The 10,835-nt window shown below is 42.4% G+C and overlaps 1 protein-coding gene across 2 annotated transcripts; it reads right to left on the bottom strand.

Moving 5' to 3' along the window:
* Positions 1 to 5,538, bottom strand: klf4 (Kruppel like factor 4). 2 transcript variants are annotated; one of them, XM_066710555.1, is made up of 5 exons: positions 5,279 to 5,538; positions 5,026 to 5,134; positions 3,308 to 4,100; positions 3,053 to 3,217; positions 1 to 2,063 (listed from the first exon to the last, which is right to left on the bottom strand). In XM_066710555.1, the coding sequence occupies exons 1-5, from the start codon at positions 5,281 to 5,283 to the stop codon at positions 1,888 to 1,890; spliced, it is 1,248 nt and encodes a 415-aa protein (XP_066566652.1). In that variant the 5' UTR covers positions 5,284 to 5,538; the 3' UTR covers positions 1 to 1,887. The 2 variants fall into 2 exon arrangements, with proteins under 2 accessions (XP_066566652.1, XP_066566653.1); XM_066710556.1 differs by having other exon boundaries at positions 3,308 to 3,947.
* Between the last annotated feature and the right edge of the window lie 5,297 nt (positions 5,539 to 10,835).

Below are 10,835 nucleotides of genomic sequence, written 5' to 3'. Positions count from 1 at the left end.
TCAGTTAATTTATCATTTTATTTATAAATACCCTTTGTCATAATACTAATTTAAGAGGAGGTTCTGAAATAAAACATTTAAAGACACTTGTAAAGGCAACTGTTGACAGTGCAACGGCCAAATCTCAAGACTTGACCTTGTTTACCTTTACCGTTTAAACTTTCACTATGTATTTTATGCCATTAAAGATTGCTATGCAGATTTTGTAAGGCCTATGATGTGATAATATTGTTCACAGTGATGGCCATATAGCAATGATGCACAATAAAGCTGGCCCCTTTGGGATGTATCGTCAAAGTCAAAATGACCAAGTATTTGTCTGGAAGTTGAGAGTGGGGTTGGACCCCAGTAAAAGCATTCACACCAATAACATCTGTACTCCCAACCTGCTTTACATGTGTCTGTTTTCAAACAAACCTAGTCCATAGATCTGGCATTACATTTTCAGTGGGAGTACTGGACACAATTATCCTCAGCTTATACACACTTAGAATAAACACAATCTTAAAGTGGTGACACTATAAAAGAATGTCTGCACGTCCATATGAATTCTAACTAAATATCCCAGGAATAACACCTGCTTATCTTAGGTACTTCCCCCCAGCTTTGTACATATTCTTGTAACAAATGATGCTGATCCCTAACAGCTTGACACTCATGAATACTGAAGTCAATGTTAGCAAGAAACCGCTGTCCCTCTATCGTATAAAAGATCCCTGTGTAGATTAATATTCTTTTTTCTCTAAAACTTTGTAGAGCACGGTTACAGAAAAACAAAAAGCAACATTGGTACACATTCTAACAATGGCAGAGACTGATGTGTTTGTCCTTGAAACGCTTTCAAATTAATTACTTTACAGTTTTTAAATACTGTTATTTTATTTTGGGAAACATTTGAAAAGAATACATAAAATACATACTTTTAGGAAAAACATGTTTACTTTATATTTACAAATGTACAAAACTAAGCCACTCAAAATTGTTACATAATTTGTCTATACAAGAAAAAAAGACTTTGTTCCGAGTGTTGTTTTTTTTTCTTCTGCCGTGTATGTTGAAATTAATGACTTTACAAAATATTGCACTTTGCAACCACAGTGCATTGAAGATTGTCATCATCATTCATAAAGAAACATTGGTAACACTTTAAAATACAGGCTTCAAATTCACATGGGTTGAGGCCAACATGCAAAGGAATAACCCTTAAACATCAAAGCCACTTTTTTTGAGCAGATTCAGTTGATTGGATGAGATTTACCAGAAGCTCCAGGTTCTTTTGGATTCTGACTGAATAGCCCATCATTTTAAAGTGTTACCAAGATATTTACCCGAGTTTAGTCAAGCATGTGGGAGAGAGAGTCCAATGAAACTCACAGACAAGCATGTGGCATTCAATGAGAACTTCCTTTGGTACCTTTAAATATACTTATCACAGAGCACCATCTAATAACATCCTATAAATTACTTTTGTACCTGAAAACAAATGTAAAAAATAATGGCTATCCGGAGCAATATAAAAATAGAAGTTTAATACAATGCATTGAACAACATTCGAGGGAAGGCACGTGGAATGTTGCTGGTCAGAGTCCTTCTTTTGCGTTCGGTTTATTTCCCTGATGTTCAACTTTATTTTATTTTTTTCCAGTCATCTATTGGCACCTGGTTCTCCAAGTCTTGTCAAGGTAAAAACGGGGATTCCAGTTCAGAAGACAGTCACACAAAGAAAGACCATCGCAGTGGCCAGTATCTGTAGAGGGTCAGGCCTTCCAGTCAGTGGAAGACTCGATCGGGGAATGTCTGAAGACTCTTACCATGGAAGACAGTTCTAAGGCAGTAAGGTTTAGTGTTCCATTTCAATGGTCTTTTTTTATTTGAGTGTTCTCCGGGTTATAAGTGCCGTTTCATGTGCAGCGCCAGATGATCCGACCTTGAAAAGGCACGGTCACATTTCTGACACTGGAATGGGCGAATTCCCGTGTGTTTCCTGTAGTGGCGTGTCAGTTCATCGGAGCGGGCAAACTTCCAGCCACATCCCTCCCAGTCACAGTGATAGGGCTTCTCTCCTAGACCAGAAAAAACATACAGGTTACATTGTGCTCCCCGGTGTGAAATAGAGCTTGGGGGGTGTAATTAAAAAGAGCAATCATTACCACCAGTCTAAATGGATGTACGCGCCGCACGCCAATCACTCTAGTGTCTTGCATTGGCTCTAATCACACAGTTGGGTGATTTAATGCTCATAGCTGTGTTTACTTCAGATGAGCAGCAATGTCTCTCAGCTACGTACTGTAATCAACACAAAACTGTTGTTATTTGTTCAGAGAATAAGTCCTGACTTGCACGACTGTGAAGTTTATTTAACCATATTTTTGTCTTCATTGAAAGAAGTCAGTAGGCATATGATGTCTAGTAGCAGGCACAAACTATAACCTTCCTATGCATTATTAATAATCATACATTATACTGACAATGAGGCTTTGTAGACTATTATGCCTGTCCTGCCATACATTACATGGTTCAGTGTCATTTGTAAGGATCTTACAGTAAGGCATTTGCATTTAACATTAAAATATGATTTCACCTCCATCAAGTTTGACTGCTTCCATTCAAAACTGCTGCCGTTTAAGCTACTAGAGACTATAATTGTCTAGTGTGTAGCCTTCCATGAACACAGAATATATAAATACTCCGTTCTCTTTGATATGTGTCCTGTTATATTTAGCATTTACAGTTGGTAGCTGAGGTTTGTACACAATTGGAAACAAAGCTTCCTGAATTCTGACCTGGATTTTACTGTGCTACTAACATGCTGACAGACATCCACCTGTGGAAAACATGCAATCTCTGGTTTTAAGGTATCTTCAGCATTGTATGCCATATTTTATTTGTAAAGCACTTTTGAGGGTTTTTTCACGCATGAAAGGTGCTAACAAATATATTTTACTTCTTATTACAACAGTATTCTCCCAGTATCCTTTTTAAAATCTTTCCCAGGATTATGTTTCTCCCCTTTTCTCTTTTGAATATTCTGTCCTTTGTCGGAAGCACATACCTGTGTGAGTTCGGTGATGTGCCTTGAGGTGGGAGCTCTTTGTGTAGGTTTTGCCGCAGCCTACGTAGTCGCACGTGTGAGTCGCTATTCTTTTCCTGGGCCAGGAACGACGCCCTCGTTTGGGTTTGGGTTCCTCTGGCAAGTGGCTTCCCGGGGAGACGAGCTCTAAAGGTGAAGAGGGTGGAGTCAGCATCACCCCTTGAACCACATGGGGAATGTTTAAAGGCTCTTCTAAAATACTTAGATAGGACTGACCTTGGTACTGCAGGGAAGGCTGCTGGAATGGAGGGTAGCTGCCGGGTGTATGGTAGCCCTGAGGAAGCGGCAGTGGTGGGTGACTTAATACCTGAGGGGCCTGGTGGTGTTCTCTGCTCATGACTTCCTCTGCTGACAGCGATGGGGGGGGTCGGCTCGCCACGGGCCGCCCAGAGGGAAAGCTGTGCTGGTCCAGTAGGGATCTTTGGCTACTCCCAGGAGCTGAGGTACTTCCTAGGTGGACATCCATGGGCCTGGAGATGGTGCAAGTGCTGGGGTTCTCCTGCTTGATTCGGTGGCAAGGGAAGGGCAGTGGGGTTTCCAAGGCAGTAGTACTTTTGCTGACATCGATGGTCTGGTTATAGTCCGCCATGTCCATGGTAGTCTTTAGAACAAACTTCCCGTGGAGGCTGGAGGACTGTAGATACGCAGGGTCCAGCTCCGGCCTCATGAGTTCCGCCACGAAGCCCCCGGATGGGGAGACGTCGCAGATGTCGGGGATGGTGAAGGTGGTGGCGGAGTCCCGGCTGTACATCACGTCGTTGGCGGTGCCCTGGGGAGACGGGAGCTGGAAGGAGTAAGAGCCAGGAGACGGGGGCATGGTCCTGGGGGTGCTGGCCACTGGGTCCTGCTGCTGCTGCTGCATGGTGTTAGACAAGATAAAGTCATAGTCCAGTAAGTCTAGGTCTTCAGGTTCCTTCTTGGCCATGACAGTGGGGCTGTCCTGACTGGGGCCTGCTCCACTCGCAGGGACACATGGTCTCTTCAAATGGGACAGCTCCTCCTTCCACCTCTGTGAGCACAAAAACCGCATGTCATTTTAAAATGAAATCATGTGGTAGTTAAAGTCACAGTATAAATGCAAAAGATAATTATGAGGATATAGATCTATATAGATCTATATATATATATTATTATATGATTAAATCCTCAGTTATTTGCATTTCTACTGTGACTTCAGTGATATTTATCTAGCTACATGTACGGTTCTGGACAATACAATACTGTTCTACAAGCTCGATTCAGGTGTAAGTGGTTTGTAATCCAAACCATTTTTAAACTAATTCTGTACATATAGATATTAAATATGTATATTGATTCATAATACAAGTTTACCAATACTAATGGTTGATCAGAATTATTCACAGTAGCTAATTACATTTAACGCAGCTGCTATGGTAATACATATGGCTTCCGTGCTATAATCCATGTTTCCTCCATGCGGGAACCTGCAGGAACCTGCGCCTCGGTTACAGCTCTCACCGACGGCCACTTCCCCGTCTGACAACGATACCTGTCTACCTGCGCCACCTGCACAGCTCTGCTACCGCACACTGCACTGCAAATAAGCCAACGCTTTGCAAATACAAACATGCATTTGCGATCTCTTAAACTGTCAACTCAATTCCGCACACAAATGATCTCGCTGGGAAGCAAACGTCCCAGATGTTGACTGTCCCGAGTCCACGCCCTAGCTGCGCTGCCGAGTAGGTGTGCTGCTGCTGCTGCTGCTGCTCAGGCGGACAGACCCCACTGCAGCCATGAACTGGCATTTTCAATTCAATAGCCCAACAGATACCCCATTCTGTGTGCGAGTCTACCGCTAAAATAACTTTTTAAAAACGAGCCCCGTGTGTCCTGGCGTTCAGTGCAGGCTGCTCACTAGCCGACTGCATATGCAAACCGAGCAGGAGTCAGTGTGCCTATAATATACTTACAGTGCCAGCCATTCCCGCTCCGATAGGCTTATCCTTGACTCCGGCGAAGGTGGATATGGAAGGCAAAAGCGTCCCGCTCAGAGCCATGTCGAAGTCGTTTGGTGGCTGCCTGTATCGTAACAACACAAGACAATGTAATCCTTTCTGGGTCTAGACTCTGGCAGGCATGATGTAATGTGTAGCAGTGTGGAAAATCAAAGCAGACGAGACTTGAGAGAATGAACTGGGGAAAGCAGAAGAAAAAAAAACGCACCTCATGAAAGAAAAAGTTGTGTTTTTATTCGCTTGAGAAATTTCAGATATTCCTCTGTGCAGAAGCTGCACCGGCTGTAGTGCATGGGTCGTCAGCTGTGCTCGGCGGGGCTGGTGCCGGCGACGCTATGCCAGTGCCATGGTCCTGGGTGGCACAGGGCAGTCCGCGGATCAGGAGCGCGCCACACGGGGATTCCCTCCTCGCGCTGCTACGCAGAGACCCGGCCGCCGTTGCCTGAGAGACCGGAGTGCCCGGCGCGTGAGGGGCTTCCCTACTTATCACATCACGCGCAGGACACGCCCCCGCGTCGCCCGGCAACGCAAAAACACTCGCCGCGCTGGGGCCGGCGCGGTGACGTCACGCCGCTTTGGCAGCTGCTGGTTTGCAGGCAGGAGAGAGAGAGAGAGAGAGAGAGAGAGAGAGAGAGAGAGAGAGAAACGCGGATGACGTCTCTTGTTACTGTTTGTATCAAAACACGGCGATAGCAACAGAGGGGCCTCCGTGCGCGGCACTGTTTGCCTTTATTTATGTATCATTCACAAGAACCGGATTTAGCAACAGAATGGAGTCACCGTGCTGAACAAACAGAACACAGACTCGGGATAAAGAAAGGGGAAAATATAGCTTTTGTAGTTTGGAAAAATAAAATAGAAAGCGACTCTTATTTACTTTGCGCCGCTTGCACTATAACTTACTTTACGGACCATGCGGTAGTCCACGTCCATGAATTGGATTTAAGGGTGATGACGTAGAGAGTCAAGTCGCCGCTTTCCACAATGGGGGTCTTTTTCTGAGGGGCAAACCCAGCGGTTATGCAAATAGTAAATGTATATAAAACTATACATGGGTGTATGCGTGTATTATACGCAGTCAATTTTATATATAGCTACATTTATTGAGCTTTCTATATCAAGTTGTGAAAAAAATGCATGATTAGTGTGTACTTGCTTGTCAGTTTTGCAATATGAATTACACATGTCAAAATATGTTACTTTTGCAAAATGTAAATTGTTCTACAAATGCACGGATTTGCACGGCCCCTCTGTATTGTTAAACTGTTTAAGCGCACATTGTTGTTTAAGAGCTGTGCTCTGTAGCTGCGTGTGTGACGTGGTTATGTTAAAGTGGAGTCACATGGCAGTGCTTATTTTACTGTCCTTGGCATAGTAAGTGCGTCTGCCTATTTTATCGCATCTGTTCTATATGTGACAGAACCAGTCCTTAGCGTTACACCCCATACATATCAAGGTGTGTAGCAAGTTGCATAATGCATTCATTATTCAAATGACTTCCGCCCGTATATGACCGTTGAGCTGGCAGGTAGAGTATTGTGTGGATTTTCTCTCTCTCTCTCTCTCCAACGCGTGTGAATCTCTGTTTATACGTTACAAACACTGCTCTGAGATATGGCTCCCAGCCAGTTGCAGAGGTGTGTCGAAGTAAAAGTATGCTGTAGTCAAAGTAAAGACAGAAAGCTATGTACACTGAAGTAAACACAGACATCAAAGCATGCAGATAAATGCCCTGTACTATTTATTTCAGTGTGTATTTTTAAAAATAAATACATCAATACTAATAATAATATGAAAGGTGTATCAGAATTTCAACATCACACAATAGCTCCTATACATCAATGGATGTCATAGAGTCCTGGTTCTGTTGCCCTATACCTGTAAACCTGCATATGCAATATACAGTGCATCCGGAAAGTATTCACAGCACTTCACTTTTTCCACATCAGCCTTATTCCAAAATGGATTAAATTCTACAAACAATACCCCATAATGACAACGTGAAAGAAGTTTGTTTGAAATCTTTGCAAATTTATTAAAAATAAAAAACAAAAAGCATATGTACATAAGTATTCACAGCCTTTGCTCAATACTTTGTTGAAGCACCTCTGGCGCCAATTACAGCCTCAAGTCTTTTTGAGTATGATGCTACAAGCTTGGCACACCTATTTTGGGCAGTTTCTCCCATTCTTCTTTGCAGGACCTCTCAAGCTCCATCAGGTTGGATGGGGAGCGTTGGTGCACAGCCATTTTCAGATCTCTCCAGAGATGTTCAATCGGGTTCAAGTCTGGGCTCTGGCTGGGCCACTCAAGGACATTCACAGAGTTGTCCTGTAGCCACTCCTTTGTTATCTTGGCTGTGTGCTTAGGGGTGTTGTCCTGTTGAAAGATGAACCTTCGCCCCAGTCTGAGGTCCAGAGCGCTCTGTAGCAGGTTTTCATCAAGGATGTCCCTGTACATTGTTGCATTCATCTTTCCCTCGATCCCGACTAGTCTCCCAGTTCCTGCTGCTGAAAAACTTCCCCACAGCATGATGCTGCCACCACCATGCTTCACTGTAGGGATGGTATTGGCCAGGTGATGAGCGGTGCCTGGTTTCCTCCAGACATGACGCTTGTCATTCAGGCCAAAGAGTTCAATCTTTGTTTCATCAGACCAGAGAAGTCCTTCAGATGCCTTTTGGCAAACTCCAGGCGGGCCGTCATGTGCCTTTTACGGAGGAGTGGCTTCCGTCTGGCCACTCTACCATACAGGCCTGATTGGTGGAGTGCTGCAGAGATGGTTGTTCTTCTGGAAGGTTCTCCTCTCTCCACAGAGACACGCTGGAGCTCTGTCAGAGTGACCATCAGGTTCTTGGTCACCTCCCTGACTAAGGCCCTTCTCCCCCGATCGCTCAGTTTGGCCGGACGGCCAGCTCTAGGAAGAGTCCTGGTGGTTCCAAACTTCTTCCATATACGGATGATGGAGGCCACTGTGCTCATTGGGACCATCAATGCTGCAGAAATTTTTCTGTACCCTTCCCCAGATCTGTGCCTCCATACAATCCTGTCTTGGAGGTCTACTGACAATTCCTTGGACTTCATGGCTTGGTTTGTGCTCTGACATGCACTGTTAACTGTGGGACCTTATATAGACAGGTGTGTGCCTTTCCAAATCATGTCCAATCAACTGAATTTTCCACAGGTGGAATCCAATCAAGGTGTAGAAACATCTGAAGGATGATCAGTGGAAACAGGATGCACCTGAGCTCAATGTTGAGTGTCATGGCAAAGGCTGTGAATACTTATGTACATGTGCTTTTTTTGTTTTTTATTTTAAATTTGCAAAGATTTCAAACAAACTTCTTTCACGTTGTCATTATGGGGTATTGTTTGTAGAATTTTGAGGAAAATAATGAATTTAATCAATTTTGGAATAAGGCTGTAAAATAAAATGTGGAAAAAGTGAAGCGCTGTGAATACTTTCCGGATGCACTGTATTTTACAGATATCAAGCTATTACACAATCTTCATAGACACTATAGTAAAGTATTCCAGGTTTCCCCATAATTGTAACCGCCAGTGTGTAGAGTGTTTTTTAAAAAGATTGCATCACCTTTAATTTTCCCATACCACACAGTTGGGAAATGCATCTCTGATGAGGAGTTACCTGCACTTGAACTGTACTTAATGCTACTTCAATGTTTAAGGGTGCAGGAATGTAAATGAACAGCTTTGTGGCTACTAATGCATACTGGGCAAATTATGTATGATTTTGTGACCCCAATTGTCCATACAGGAACACCTGCAAGTCTACCTTTCCAGTAAACAATTAGAATACTCATCACAGATAAGGTCCCTTTTCAGGAAAGAGAACTCAGTTTGATTTTCCAGGAGTGTAATACATTGTTTGGTAACACAAGGCTAATTTACTTTTAATGTTGCATAAACTGTGTCAAGCAGAATACCCTTTAGCACCGTGGCTTTGTATTTCATTATCAAAACAGGTGAGCAGAAGGATAAGAATCACAACAATATGCAATAAAAAAGCAACTAAGCAAACAAGTCCAATTCCATCTTACAAAACCCAAGTGCTAGGAGTTTATGATCTTCAACTTTTATTTTTCTGATTTTGGTCATACTAAAGTACAAGCAACAATGATATTGTTTCTGAAGTGGGCTGTGGCATGTTTACATTTAAGATTTAAAAGCTAACCTGAAACTTATCCTGTAATTAGAAGTACCGGCTAAACAGAGCAAACATACCCTCTGTAACGATCCTGTTTGATCAGGATCTTGTCCCTAATAATATTCAATGAGGTTTCAACACTTGCCCCTCCCCCACACCTTCTTCCTGTTTGTGCTGCTGCACTTTCCTTCCCCTGATGCAGGTAAGGCTGGTGTGTGCAAATCAATCGTAGTACAGTACCTCGCAATATTAAAATAAGCTATAAAGATAATATCTGTGCAACACAGCAACAAGCACGAAGCCAACAAGACACAAACAGCAGTAGCATAGCCTTGTGCATCAGCAAACACCCCTGCAGAAGACATTTATATAGCGGGCGGGGGAAAGGCTGTGGGAAAACTGGACATTTCCACTGCCTGTAATTCTAGTGTGGTGCATCTCCAGGTGTCTACAGACAGGGAAATATTTATTGTTGCCTGTTTTCATACACCTTTTTATTAGTTACAAATTAATATTGTTCCAAACAAACAGGGAATCATGCAGAAAATTGGAAATATTGCAAGTGAGGAAATTAAATAAGAAACAATGATTATAATTTGAGTATTACACACACACACACACACACACACACACACACACACACACACACACATATAAAGATATACGTGTGTGTGTATATTTACAAAGCCTAGAATCAATATATTACATAAATATAGGTTTCTGTAATCTAAACTACTTATTTCCAAATCCAGCGCTACCATATCGGGAGTATCCGGATTGTGAGCGTGACATTCCTTGAACATATGGAATGAGGTTTGATGATTGGAGATGTGTCTGTACAAGTATAGTCAGGTGTGAGACACTGCTTTTTTTTCCTCTCTGCTTAAACATATGCAGCATTTGCTTATTACAGTATGACCTTTGGTGCATATATGTCACAAGTTGTTTATTATTTTTTACACAGTCATTTTCAGCCATCCATAGCAATACTTCCTATGGGAATATAGTTGAATGCATAGTTATATACTTATTGCATAAAATAATACTAATTTCTGGAAATTCTGCCACATTAATCTCATTAGCTTTAAATCTTTGAAGGAGAAATTAAAATATACAAAATACACAAGTTCTGTGTTACCATAATGGTTCTGAGAGGTTTTCATCTTTGCTTGGAAATAGTAACCTTTTTGATATAAATTATTCTTGGCAGAATCCATGGCACTTTCAAAGTGATGGCACTTCTAGGTTATCGCAATAATCACTGCAACAGCTTTAGGGTGAAAAATGTGAAATCGTTTCTGTTTCTCTTAGCAACCTGTCAGCAGCCCATGTTTTAGTCACAATGCTAATGTTTACTATGGTTTCACATGGAAATTTGCTTAGTGTTTGCATGACAGCTAAAAGCCCTCTGCTGCTATTTAACGTGATGCAGCAAGTTTGCAACTCATATGAAAATAAGCAGGTCCTTCCTTTGATCATTCCCGCTGATTTTCATAAACACTGCAATTTAAAACTTGTACCTGTTTACTTGTACATTTGTCACTTGTGCACCTCAACTGCTGAAAGCTGAACACAAAGGAGAGTTACTATGAAAAGGC

The sequence above is a fragment of the Amia ocellicauda genome, chromosome 8 (genome assembly GCF_036373705.1).
Source record: "Amia ocellicauda isolate fAmiCal2 chromosome 8, fAmiCal2.hap1, whole genome shotgun sequence".
NCBI lineage: Eukaryota > Metazoa > Chordata > Actinopteri > Amiiformes > Amiidae > Amia > Amia ocellicauda.
Note: the sequence above shows the minus strand (reverse complement) of the source record. Positions and strands in the feature narration are given on the sequence as shown.

Excerpts from the sequence above, each read along its gene's own strand:
- klf4 (XM_066710555.1), bottom strand. Across the intron at positions 4,101-5,025 it reads GAGCGGGAATGGCTGGCACT|AGGTGGAAGGAGGAGCTGTC; the intron begins GTAAGTATATTA and ends TTGTGCTCACAG. Across the intron at positions 3,218-3,307 it reads GCCTTCCCTGCAGTACCAAG|AGCTCGTCTCCCCGGGAAGC; the intron begins GTCAGTCCTATC and ends CTTCACCTTTAG.